Source organism: Rhinopithecus bieti, unplaced genomic scaffold, assembly GCF_001698545.2.
Source record: "Rhinopithecus bieti isolate Rb0 unplaced genomic scaffold, ASM169854v2 scaffold_574, whole genome shotgun sequence".
Taxonomy (NCBI): domain Eukaryota; kingdom Metazoa; phylum Chordata; class Mammalia; order Primates; family Cercopithecidae; genus Rhinopithecus; species Rhinopithecus bieti.
In genome coordinates this window covers 3,337,206-3,350,751 of record NW_016803605.1, presented here as the reverse complement: position 1 = coordinate 3,350,751, position 13,546 = coordinate 3,337,206, and the positions used below count along the sequence as shown (strand labels likewise).

At 50.4% G+C, this 13,546-nt stretch overlaps 1 protein-coding gene across 1 annotated transcript in view; it reads left to right on the top strand.

Annotated features, from left to right (window-relative positions):
* The first annotated feature begins 1,669 nt into the window (after positions 1–1,669).
* Positions 1,670–13,546, top strand: part of BRI3BP (BRI3 binding protein) — a 15,153-nt gene continuing 3,276 nt past the window's right edge. Inside the window, exons 1-2 of the mRNA XM_017889603.1 lie at positions 1,670–1,711; positions 1,813–1,915. Of these exons, the coding sequence (XP_017745092.1) occupies positions 1,685–1,711; positions 1,813–1,915 (130 nt within the window). The 5' untranslated portion in view covers positions 1,670–1,684. The remainder of the gene's footprint in view (positions 1,712–1,812; positions 1,916–13,546) is intronic.

Below are 13,546 nucleotides of genomic sequence, written 5' to 3'. Positions count from 1 at the left end.
AAAAAAAAAAAAAAAAAAAAAAAAAAATCTGTCGCCAATTCACAGAGGCATTTACCCTTCACACATGAGCCAAGTGGCCCATGTGGGTGGGTTCTGTTATGGCAGCACTCTGTGCTGCAGCCCTGCAGAATCCCAGCCCCCATAGATACCTTGGTCAGCCCTTACAAGGGAAGGGGTGTGTTTTACTCAGTTTTGCTCAGTTGTTGGGCTGTCATCAATTTGTATCAAGTTCAAGTTCATCCCCTGGGCCAGTAGACCACTTGGGTGGCATTCATCGTGGGCTCGCTGTTTTTTCCCCTGTAATAGCAAAGGCTGGAGACCACATAGGTGTCCCTGAGTAGGGGCCTGGCTCCAGGTGTGCCATCTTTTAAAAAGGGTGAGGCAGCTCTGTGTGTTCTGAGCGTGAGTGATCTCCAAGATAAGAGTGTTGCACGAGAAAAGCAGCTCAGCTGTACACCTGTGCTGCCATTGTGGAAAGAATATGTCCGTGCCATTATTCACCTGGCACATCTAAGGAAGGGTTCACAAGGGAGTGGTCATAGTGGTTCCTCTGGAGGGGGATTCAGGTTGGCAGGAAATGAGAGGGAAGGCTTACTGTCCACTGAATACCTGTTGGTAGGCTTGAGTTTTATGCTACATGTATACAATATCACTTATTTTTTTAAAAAAAAGTTAAAATGAGCCTGTGCCTTGTATTCATGTTTCTTTAGCCCTGTGTCACCGGAGGGCAAATGAAGACCTCAGAGGCCCCAGGGTCCTTGGAGTTGGATAGAGCATGGGGCTCTATCATTACCAGCTTCTTAGGAGCAGAAATTTCCACTCTTTAAAAATGAGAAATCTGCAGGGTGCAGTGCAGTGTTTCACGCCTGTAATCCCAGGAATTTGGGAGGGCCAGGCAGGAGGATTGCTTGAGGCTTAGAGTTTGAGACCAGCCTGGGCAATATAGCAAGACCCCATCTCTACAAAATAATAATAATAATAACGATAATAATAATAAAGCCTGGTGTGGTGGCTGCACCTGTAGCCCTAGCTAGTTGGGAAGCTGAGGCGGGATTGCTTGAGCTTGGGAGTTTGAGGCTGCAGCGAGCTATCATTGCACCACTGCACCCCAGCTTGGGCAACAGTGAGACTCTGTCTCTTTAGAGAAATCAGGCAGAAGGCCAGGCGTGGTGGCTCAAGTGTGTAATCCCAGCGCTTTGGGAGGCCAAGACGGGCGGATCACGAGATCAGGAGATCGAGACCATCCTGGCTAACACGGTGAAACCCCGTCTCTACTAAAAAATACAAAAAAGTAGCTGGGCGAGGTGACGGGTGCCTGTAGTCCCAGCTACTCAGGAGGCTGAGGCAGGAGAATGGCGTGAATCCGGGAGGCGGAGCTTGCAGTGAGCTGAGATCCGGCCACTGCACTCCAACCTGGGTGACAGAGCGAGACTCCATCCCAAAAAAAAAAGAGAGAAATCAGGCAGAAGAAAGCAGAGACCCTGACCCAAGAGGGAGCATGAAAGACAGCAGGAGCAATGGCAAGCGGCGTAACGCGGCCCTGCAGAGTCCCAGCCTCCATAGGTGCCTTGTTCAGCCCTTCCAAGGAAGGGGTCATTTTCACCAATTTTCTCAGTTGGGCTGTCATCAGTATCCAGTTCAAGTCACTCCCCTGGGCCAGTAGACCGCGTGTGTGGTATTCATCATGGACTTGCGGTTTTTCCCTTCCCAGGTATAAACTTCCGGGCTCCCCGGTTCACTGCTTGACGGATGGAGGAAAACAGCGGAGTGGTGAGGAGAAATTGGGTGATGACTGTTTTCTTCTTTCTGCAGTTCTTGGCCAGGCTGACCGAGAGGTTCGTGTTGGGAGTGGATATGTTCGTGGAGACACTGTGGAAAGTGTGGACCGAGCTCTTGGATGTTCTTGGACTTGATGGTAGGTGTGAGGGTGGCATTCGCGTAAAGTGTCATTCTATTTTGGTGGTTCTGATAGTGTGGAACTGGTACTCACAGTGAGTAATACATGAGAAGGTTGCGGAGGGCTGGTCAGTGAGGATAGGAGTGAACGTTTTTTATTTTAATAGTCTCATATAGAGGCCAGGCACACGGCTTATGCCTGTCTGTAATGCCAGTGCTTTGGGAGACCAACGTGGGACGGTTGCTTGAACCCAAGAATTCAAGACCAGCCTGGGCAATGTGGTGAGATCCCATCTCCACAAAAAAAGTACCAAAAAATTGCTGGGTGTGGTGGTGTGCACCTGTAGTCCCCAGCCACTCGGGAGGCTGAGGCAGGAGGATTGCCTGAGATCAGGAGTTTGAGGCTGCAGTGAGCTATGATCATGCCACTGTACTCCAGATTGGACGACAGAGCAAGACTCCTCTAAAATAATAATAAAAATAAAAAACAAATGGCCCATCAAAGCTGAGATTTCCCAGATGCCATTTAGGGTAAGGTGCGACTGACTGGGTAGTGCCAACTTGTGTGTCCCTAGGCAAAACACATGGACCAGAGGTATAGTGCTCTGGCTTACTGGGATCTGTGCAATAAATGACTAGTTATTTAGGCAGAAGGGGATTTCATGGAGACAGAGACACTCAAAAGAATCTTCAGAAAGACTGAGGGAGAGATGCATTACCTCAGACACTGCCGAACTGGCCGTCCAGGGTTGCAGCTGTTGAGACCATTGAGTTCCAGGTCACACAACTGTAGCTAGCATAATTTGAAGACCAGGAAGCCACTGCTGCCACCACAACTAGACTTTGCATGTAGGTGCAGGGACCCTTGCCGTTTCTGGAACCGTGCATATCAGCTGCAACACTTCACTTAATTTTCACAGTCGTGTGTGTATGGGGGAACTGCAAGGCGGAACTTACTTTCTGTGCAGTCCCTAGCTGCGAGGGAGGCAGGCTAATGCGGTTCTTAGCTCTCCAGCTTCTGCCATCCAGGAAGGCAGGCTGGGGGCAGGTGTCATCCGATGCTGCACCAGCCCATCTGCCATACCCACTGCATGGGGCAAGAATTGCCAGGGGACCTCCCCTGCTTTTGTGGGCTGGGGAGGAGGGTAGCGCAGTTTGATAGTGCAATGCTAGTCACACATTTATAGCCAGGAAGAGAACATTGGCAGGGCACAGCCCCTCCCTTTCTACATGTGGGTTGGGGCACCGATACTGGTCTTGGCGGATGGCAAGGCAGCAACGGTCCTGGTAACTGAGTGGGGCACTTCTAGTCCAGGCCTGCAGCCTGTGCCGCCCCCAGCCTTACACCTCCCTTCCCAGGCGGCTCTGCCCCACCTCCACCTGCATTCCATCGGGGGGTGACAGGAGCTAACTCGGGCAGAGCGCCCAGGGTGTGCAACTTTTATACCCAGAGGAGACCTTGTGCCTTACCACCTCAAGAGCTCCAGAGGCATCCCATGCTCTCAGGATGAAGTCACCTCCCCGTTTTCTCTGCCGTGCCCTGTGGTGTGCCAGATAAGGAGGGATCTCCTAGCTGCCCCCGCTCCACTGCTCTCCTTCCGTCCACAAGGTGGAGGCCGCTCTTCCCCTGGGCCTTTCCAGAGGAAATCCCCCAGCTGGCCTCTTTCCAGCCCCACTGCCCTGGTCCCAGCTGCCACCTGTCTCACGGGAAGGTCTGCAGTTGCTGCATGTGGCAGGGTTCCTAAGACCACTTACAGGATCACCAGTTCCCTAGGAGCACTGGCAGGACTCAGCATATAGCTGTCCTCACGGCTGTGATTTATTGTGACGGAAGGACGCAAGCACCATCAGCAAAGGGAAAAGGCGCGTGAAGTCCCGGAGAGGCCAGGCTCAAGCTTCAAAGTCCTCTCCCTGGGGAGTCACACGGGATGCACTTAATTCCCCCAGCAGAGGGTGCCCACCGAGGACTCCGTGCCCAGGCTTTTTACTGGGGGCTGGTCGTGTCATCACCCTCTGCTTGACATGTGTCAAAATTCTAGACTCCCAGAGGGAATGCAAGTGTTGTCATAAACCACATCATTTGTGTCAACAGCCTAGGCCTGGCGTCTCCGGGCTGCACTCTGGCCCCAGCTCTGCACCTGGCACAAAGAGGCCCTTTTTGTTTGTTTGTTTGTTTGTTTGTTTTGAGACGGAGTCTCCCTCTGTCGCCCAGGCTGGAGTGCAGTGGCGCTATCTTGGCTCACTGCAAGCTCCGCCTCCTGGGTTCACGCCTCAGCCTCCCGAGTAGCTGGGACTACAGGCACCCGCCACCACGCCAGGCTAATTTTTTGTATTTTTAGCAGAGAGGGGGTTTCACCATGTTAGCCAAGATGGTCTCGATCTCCTGACCTCGTGATCCACCCGCCTCGGCCTCCCAAAGTGCTGGGATTACAGGCGTGAGCCACCATGCCTGGCCTTTGCTTGTTTTTGTTTAGGATCTCACTCTATTGCCCAGGCTGGAGTGTAGTGGCTCAATCATGCCTCACTACAGCCTCAACTTCCTGGGCTTGTGATCCTCCCACCTCAGCCTCCTGAGTAGCTGGAACCACAGGCCCATGCCACCAGGCCTGGCTAATTTTTACATTTTCTGTAGAGACAGGGTCTTACCACATTGCGCAGGCTGTTCTCAAACTCTTGGGCTCAAACCGTTCTCCTGCTTCAGCCTCCCAAAGTGCTGGGATTATAGGCGTGAGCCACCACACCCAGCCCACTCTTGGTAAATAAGAGCAGGAGGGCTGTGGGGCCCGCTGCTTAGCCAGTCATGTGGGCTGAAGTGTGCTCCCCGAGAGTAAGAATATGTATTCCAGTCCTAGCCCTGGACCTGTGAGTGAGCCCTTGTTTGGGAATGGGGTCTGCAGATGTGATCAAGTTAAATGAGATCGTCTTGGATTAGAGTGGACCCTCAATTTAATGAGTGATGTGCTTATAAGAAGCGGGGAATTTGAACACAGAAGCACCAAGAAACATAGGGAGAAGATGGCCCTGGGAAGTGAGAAACAGGGACTGGAGGGACGGAGCCATAAGCCAAGGAACACCTGGGGCTACCAGAAGCTGGAAGAGGTGAGGAAGGATCTTCCCTCAAGCTTTCAGAGGGAGTGTGGCCCCGCCGAGACCTTGATTCAGACTTCCGGCCTCCAGAACCGCAAGTGGATGAATTTCTGTTGTAAACCGCCCAGTTTGTAGTGGTTTGTTGCAGCAGCCACGGGAAACTACTATACCATAGACCTGTTACATGTGGAATCTCTCAGCACTGCCCATCGGTCCTTGACACCCCCATTTTACTGATCAGAGATGGGGGAGTGAGGTCCACTGGCCATGATGGGCACACTGGTTCATACCTGTTGACACCCCAGGCCATTCACAAACATCTCTGAGTTCAACCTTTAAGAGGCCTTATGCCAACTCAGTCACCTCACTGCTCAAAGAATTGGAGGCATCAGCACAGCCAGAGGACACTGTGCACCTGGCAGTCCCCCGGGGCCACTCATGGCCCCTCCTGGGACTTGGCAGAGTTAACGCACCCTCCCCCAGATGCAGCCACTGCGTGCAATCCTCTTAGCTTCCATATTCACCACCTGCCCGGATTGTCAAACTCTCCGTGTTTTCATCGCCACCCATTGAACCCTGGAGAAACAAACCTGATTGCAGAAAATCGCACGCAGCTTGGAATGAAAAACTACAGAGTAGGAACAGCCTCCTAATCATATGGAAGAAGCCCAGAATAGAGGCATCCGCAGCGGATCCATAAGCCCTGAATGCCCGCATTCATCAGGAGAGCAGCTGGCGCGTTCCGGAGGCGAAACGAGCTTGCTTCCGTGTTGAAGCTTTTCTAGTTCTGTTTGATGCGTAAGTTCAAGGCATGCAAAGGCCTTTGGAATTCGTGTCTTATGCGTAGAAGTTTGAGTGCAAAATGCTTTACAGGAAGCCACACACCAACGTTGGATATTCTGGTAAAAAAGGTTTCTGTGAGCACAATATAATTTCTTTCTTCAGTGTGGTTTTTTTTTTATTTAGTCTCTGGTTAAAATGGGAACTCCGTAGCCCCGAGTGGTCTAATAGAAAAGAATGTGAGCCCCAGGTGACGTGAAGTTTTCTAGTAGCCATGTCAAAAGGGTAAAAGAAACGGTGAAATTAATTTTCTTTCTTTTCTTTTCTTTTTTTTGGGGGGGTGGTGGGGGGCAGGAGGGACGAAGTCTTACTCTGTTGCCCAAGCTGGAGTGCAGTGGCGTGATCTCAGCTCACTGCAACCTCCACCTCCCGGGTTCATGCCAGTCTCCTGCCCCAGCCTCCCGAGTAGCTGGGACTACAGGCATGTGCCACCACGCCCCATTCTCCTGCCCCAGCCTCCTGAGTAGCTGGGATTACAGGCGTGCACCACCACGCCTGGCTAATTTTTTTGTATTTTAGTAGAGACAGGGTTTCACTATGTTGGCCAGGCTGGTCTTGAGCTCCTGACCTCGTGATCCACCTGCCTCAGCCTCCTAAAGTGCTGGGATTACGGGCATGAGCCACTGCTCCCAGCCTTTTTTTTTTTTTTTTTGAGATAGAGTCTTGCCCTGTTGCCCAGGCTAGAGTGCAGAGGCACAATCCCAGCTCATTGCAGCCTCCACCACCCCAGGCTCAGGTGATTCTCCTACCTCAGCTTCCCAACTAGCTGGGACCACAGGTGTGCNAAGTCTTACTCTGTTGCCCAAGCTGGAGTGCAGTGGCGTGATCTCAGCTCACTGCAACCTCCACCTCCCGGGTTCATGCCAGTCTCCTGCCCCAGCCTCCCGAGTAGCTGGGACTACAGGCATGTGCCACCACGCCCCATTCTCCTGCCCCAGCCTCCTGAGTAGCTGGGATTACAGGCGTGCACCACCACGCCTGGCTAATTTTTTTGTATTTTTAGTAGAGACAGGGTTTCACTATGTTGGCCAGGCTGGTCTTGAGCTCCTGACCTCGTGATCCACCTGCCTCAGCCTCCTAAAGTGCTGGGATTACGGGCATGAGCCACTGCTCCCAGCCTTTTTTTTTTTTTTGAGATAGAGTCTTGCCCTGTTGCCCAGGCTAGAGTGCAGAGGCACAATCCCAGCTCATTGCAGCCTCCACCACCCCAGGCTCAGGTGATTCTCCTACCTCAGCTTCCCAACTAGCTGGGACCACAGGTGTGCGCCACCATGTCTGGCTAATGTTTGTATTATTATTATTATTTTTTGATATGGAGTATTGCTCTGGCACAACACCTTGAATGCAGTGGCCTATCTCGGCTTACCACTGCAACCTCCACCTCCTGGGTTCAAGCCATTCTTGTGCCTCAGCCTCCCAAGTAGCTGGGATTAGAGGCTCCTGCCACCGTGCCTGGCTAATTTTTAAATTTTTTTTAGTAGAGATGGGGTTTCACCATCTTGGCCAGGGTAGTCTCGAACTCCTGACCTCATGATCCACCTGCCTCGGCCTCCCAAAGTGCTGGGATTACAGGCATGAGCCACCGTGCCCCACCTAATGTTTGTATTTTTTGTAGAGATGGGGTTTTGCCATGTTGCCCAGGGTGGCCTTGAACTCCTGAGCTCCAGTGATCTGCCTGCCTTGGCCTCCCAGAGTGTTGGCATTACAGGCATGCACCACCATGCCCAGGTGAAATTAACTTTAATAAGATATTTTAGTTAACCAAATAAATTAAAAACATCCCAACTTATAATTAATAGAAAATTACGAGGTGTCTCACATTTTTGGGGTAACTAAAGGCCTTTGAGACTCAGTCTCTATTTGACATTTAGAGCGCACGTCAGTTCTGACTTGTCACATTTCAAGGGCTCAGCACACGATAGATGGCACAGCCTTTGTCCCCATTCTAGATCTGCTGGCACAAAGCATGTGCCCAGGAGTTGGAAGGATGGATTTAAGGTTCATGTCTTTGTCGTGTTGCTTACTCCTCTGAAGCTGCTGAGGCCACTTCCAACAAAGTTTCCAATAAAGTGGGGAAAATATGAACCGTGCTTCAGTGATGCCTCAGCACAGGGCAGGGACTCTGTGGCTCCAGAAACTGGATCCCCTGGTTCCAAATCCCAGCTCTGCCCTGTCCTAGCTGTGGGACCCTGGGCAAGGAGTCCGTGTGTGGAAAATGCTGTTTACCCTATCTGCAAGTCATGAAGACTAGATGACTGTGTGTGTAGGGTGGTTGGATGGCGCCCAGCCCATGGTCAATACTTAGGGCCTTACAAAGGGGCCCTCCTCCAAAATGTACATCATTGTGCATTTCTGGGACCTGCCCATCTCACTTGTCCACACTGAGGGCCGGCTGGCCAGCTGCACCCAGAGCCAGCTTCCCCTGCCACAGCCATCAGGACTTGACAGGTGTGCGGGTATAAACCTGACCCATGCTGAGGAACAAGTCGGCCACCAAAACATTCACTTTGCTTGAACGGTGCCTGTTAGGAGTTGAATTGTGTCCCCCCATATTCATCTGCTGAAGTCCTAACCCCCAGAACCTCAGAATGGGACGCTATTTGGAGATGGGGTCATTGTGGGTGTCATTTGTTAAGATGAGGTCATACTCTGGAGTAGGGTGGGTCCCAGATCCAGTGTGACCGGTGTCCTTATATGAAGGGGAAATTTAGACACAGACACACGCAGGGAGAAGGCCGCGTGAAGGCGGAGTAGAGAGAGGAGTATGTCTGGCAGTCACGGAGTGCCAAGGATCACCAGCAACCTGCAGTCACTAGGAGGGGCCTGGGCAGATTCGCCCTCGAGCCTCTGACGGAGCCAGCCCTGCTGACACGTTGTTCGCAGACTTCCAGCCTCCAAACAAACTGAGAGAATAAACTTCTGTTCTTTTTTTTTGAGATGGAGTCTTGCCCTGTTGTCCAGGCTGGAGTGCAGCGGCGCTGTCTTGGCTCACTGCGGCCTCCGCCTCCTGGGTTCAGGCGATTCTATCCCCCCAGCCTCCCGAGTGGCTGGGATTACAGGCTCATGCACCAAATCTGGCTAATTTTGTTGTTGTTGTTGTTTTGAGACGGAGGCTTGCTCTGTTCCCCGGACTGGAGTGCTGTGGTACAATCTCAGCTCACTGCAACCTCTGCCTCCCAGGTTCAAGCGATTCTCCGGCCTCAGCCTCCTAAGTAGCTGGAATTACAGGCACCTACCACCACACCGGGCTAATTTTTGTATTTTCGGTAGAGGTGGGGGTTCACCATGTTGGCCAGGCTGGTCTCGAACTCCTGATCTCAGGTGATCCACCCGCCTTGGACTCCCAAAGTGTTGAGATTACAGACGTGAGCCACTGCACCCGGCCTTCTGTTCTTTTTTTAGCTACTTGGCCATGGCAGCGCTAGGGAAGTCAGATGGTACCCCTTGGCCATGAGGCAGAACATGCAGGGCTACTCGTGTTCTCTTTAGGATTTTGAGGGCTTCAGGGAGTGACATTGCCTTGGACCACCCTTGCTTGGTTTAAAGGACAGCTTTCACTGAAGTCACCGAGGGGCGGAAGGCAGGGGTGGCATTCTCCTCTCTGGGCATCTTTCCCGGCTGATCACCTATCTTGGCCCCTTGATGACATGATGATGCTTCTCAAAGTATGTGCTGAGGAACCCCAGGAGGTCCCTGAGACCCTTTTGTTTAGGAGGGGTGACTTGAGAGTTCCTCTGTCCTCCAGTAACATGTCTCTGAGGTCAGGGATTTAGCAGGTACTTTAATACTTCCATATATATTGATGCTATGTTAAGATGATGACATTTTAGGTATATTGGATTAAACAAAATATCAATATTAATTCCACCTTTTTTTTTTTTTTTTTTTTTGCCTTTTTTGCTGTGAGTACTTGAAAAGTGTCAGTGACAAACGTGGCTCATATTCATGGCTGGTGTTCTGTTCCTCTGAACTCAAAAACAGATTTGGGGACCAGGTCTCCTCTAAATAGCTGGATAGGAAAGAGACGGGCAAACATTCAGGACGCTGCCACTGTTCTCATTGTGGTTTGTTCTGCTTTCGAAACAGTTGCTTTTCGTGAAAAATATTTTGTGTTAACCTATTGTCTCAGTCAGTTCAGGCTGCTGTAACAAAATTCCATAGACTGTGTGGCTTAACAACGACTTTTTTTTTTTTTTGGAGATGGAATCTCTGTTCTACAGGCTGGAGTGCAGTGGCGCAATCTCGGCTCACTGCAACCTCGGCCTCCCGGATTCCAGTGATTCTCCTGCCTCAGCCTCCTGAGTAGCTGGGATTACAGGCATGTGCCACCACGCCCGGCTAATTTTTTTGTTTTTTTAGTAGAGATGAGGTTTTGCCATATTGGTCAGGCTGGTCTCGAACTCCTGACCTCAGATGATCTGCCCACCTTGGCCTCCCAAAGAGCTGGGATTACAGGCATGAGCCACCGTGCCTGGCCTAACAGACATTTTCATTTCTCACAGTTTGGAGGTGGGAAGTCCAGGAGGAAGGTGCTGGCAGATTCAGGCTGTGAGGAGAGCCCTTTCTTGTAGACGATGCCTCACTGTGTCTCACGTGGAAGGAACAAAGCAGTTATCTGGGACCTCTTTATAAGGGCACTAAACTCATTCATGGGAGCTCCACCCCCATGACCTGATCACCTCCCCAGGACTCCACCTCCTAAGACCATCACTTTTGGGGTTAGGATTTCAACATAGGAATTTTGTGGGGGATGCAAACACTCAAAGCCTAGCATCTATAATGGGTTATTTGAAGATGAGTTAATGCTAGCAATGTTTTTAAATTATTAACGGCTGGGCACAGTGGCTCATGCTGGTAATCCCAGCACTTTGGGAGGTTGAGGCAGACAGATTGCTTAAGCCCAGGAGTTTGAGACCATCCTCGGCAACATAGTGAGACCCTGTCTCTACAAAAAATCAAAACATTAGCTTGGTGGTGCATGCTTGTAGTCTCAGCTACTCAGGAGGCTGAGGTGAGAGAACTGCTTGAGCCCAGGAGATAGAGGTTGCAATGAGCTGAGATCATGCTACTGCAGTGTAGCCTGGGCTACAGAGCAAGACTCTGTCTCAAATAAGTAAATGAAAAATAAATAAAATTTAAAAGACAGTTAACAACTAATTAAAAACTACCTAATTTTCTGCTATGGTAAATATATCAGTTAGGTAGAACCCACATAAACAAAAGCTCTGGGGACGCTTCAATAATACTGAAGAGTGCAAACAGGTCTTGAGACTGAGAGGTTTGGGAAACACTGGTTTAGCCTCCAGTCTGCAGGGGACAGGTGTGAAAGCTCCCAAGTCAACCACATTTAATCAAAATGCTCACGATGCCTCAGGAAGGCACGGTATAGGAAACACACCCTGGCTTCTGGGGAGTCCTGGTGACCCCAAACCTTTAGTCCCAGAGATGGCCTGCTGTTTAGTGTTGGACTCTAGACACTGGCCAGCCGTGCAGAGTCTGATCATTCTGGGGAACTATGAGACATTCACGCTGTAGGTGTCGTTATTGACCGGAGGAGCTCCAGGGTCGAGGCTTCCCATCTCAGGCCTGCTCTGGATTTGCGCTTGCCCACTCCAGATGGTTGTGTCACACTTCTCCCCATGGTCCTCTCTGTCCCCAAATGCACAGAGTTCATCGCGCCTAAGCTGGTGGATCTCAAAGTGACCCTTAGATCAGCAGCAGCAGGAGCCTCCCTGGCAAACTTGTAAGAGGTGCAGATTTGGCTGGGCATGGTGCCTCACGCCTGTAATCCCAGCACTTTGGGAAGCCAAGGCAGGCAGGTTGCTTGAGCTCAGGAGTTCAAGACCAGCCTGGGCAACATAGCGAGATCCTATCTGTATTTGCTGCTTTCCACACTGCTATAAGGAAATGCCTGAGGCTGGGTAATTTATAAATAAAAGAGGTTTAATTGACTCACAGTTCCACATGGCTGGGGAGGCCTCAGGAAACTTGTAATCATGGCGGAAGTCAAAGGGGAAGCAAGGCACGTCTTACGTGGCGGCAGGAGAGAGAGGAAGCAAGAGCAAGGGATAAACTGCCAAACACTTAAACCATCATCTCCTGAGACTCACTTTCATGAGAACAGCATGGAGGAAACCACCCCCATGATCCAATCACCTCCTACCAAGTCCCTCCCCGGACACGTGGGGACTACAATTTGAAATTAGATTTGGGTGAGAACACAGAGCCAAACCATGTCACTGTCTCTATAAAAAAAATACAAATATTAGGCCAGGCGCGGTGGCTCAAGCCTGTAATCCCAGCACTTTGGGAGGCTGAGACGGGCGGATCACGAGGTCAGGAGATCAAGACCATCCTGGCTAACACGGTGAAACCCCGTCTCTACTAAAAAATACAAAAAACTAGCCGGGTGAGGTGGTGGGCGCCTGTAGTCCCAGCTACCCGGGAGGCTGAGGCAGGAGAATGGCGTAAACCCGGGAGGTGGAGCTTGCAGTGAGCTGAGATCCGGCCACTGCACTCCAGCCCGGGAGACAGAGCGAGACTCCGTCTCAAAAAAAAAAAAAAAAAAATACAAAAATTAGGCAGCTGTGTTGGCGCACGCCTGTAGTCCTAGCTACTCGGGAGTCTGAGGTGGGAGGATCGCTTGAGCCCGAAAGGTCAAGACTGCAGTGAGCTGAGATCACACCATCACACTCCAGCCTGGGTGACAGAACAAGACCCTGTCTAAAACAAAAAAAGCTGCAGATTCTTCGACCCATCCAGGACCTACTGAATCAGATCTGGGGATGGGGCCCAGCAATCTATTTTCCTAAGCCCTCCAGGGGATTCCTGGAGGAATCACACAAGTTTGAGAGCTGCTTGTGTAAATTACGCTTAGGATATAGCTCTCCTTGGACTTGTTAAACAACACTGTGAGGAAACAGACAATTGCAGCATGTGGGACCTCCTGCAAGAAAACCATCCTGGAAAAATTAGACTTCAGAATTTCAGTGTTTCTAAAATGTCTTGGGTCTCTTCTGGATTAACAGAGACTAAAGTGATGGCGAATGCAGAACGTGAACTGTTGCTGGGTCCTGGTGAGGGTCGGGAGGAAACAGCTATTCATGGATAACTGGGAAATTCAAGTGACATTATATGTAATTGTTAATTAATTAATTAATTTTTTTTTTGAGACAGAGCCTCACTCTGTCTCAGGCTGGAGTGCAGTGGCGCCATCTAGGCTCACTGCAACCTCTGCCTCCTGGGTTCAAGCAATTCTCGTGCCTCAGCCTCCTGAGTAGCCAGGATTACAGGTGTGCGCCACCACACCTGGCTAATTTTTGTGTTTTTAGTAGAGATGGGATTTCACCATGTTGGCCAGGCTAGTCTCAAACTCCTGATCTCAGGTGATCCACCCACCTCGGTCTCTCAAATGCTGGCATGAGCCACCGCGCTCGGCCTGGAATTGTTAATATTCTTAGAATGATGATAGTATCATGGTTTTGAGATGAATGATGTCTTTATTCTTAGACGATGCATGATGAAATATGTGTACATCTTTCAAATGGGTTAATCCAAAATGTATGTAAATGGAGAATGCAACATACAGCATTTTTAATAATTGTTCAACCTAGTTGGTTTCAAAAGGAATATTCTGTTCTTTTAACTTTTTTGTTTGAATTTCCTTAAGTCAGGCACAGAGAAGATGCTACTGTTTTTTTTTTTTTTTTTTTTTTTTTTTTTT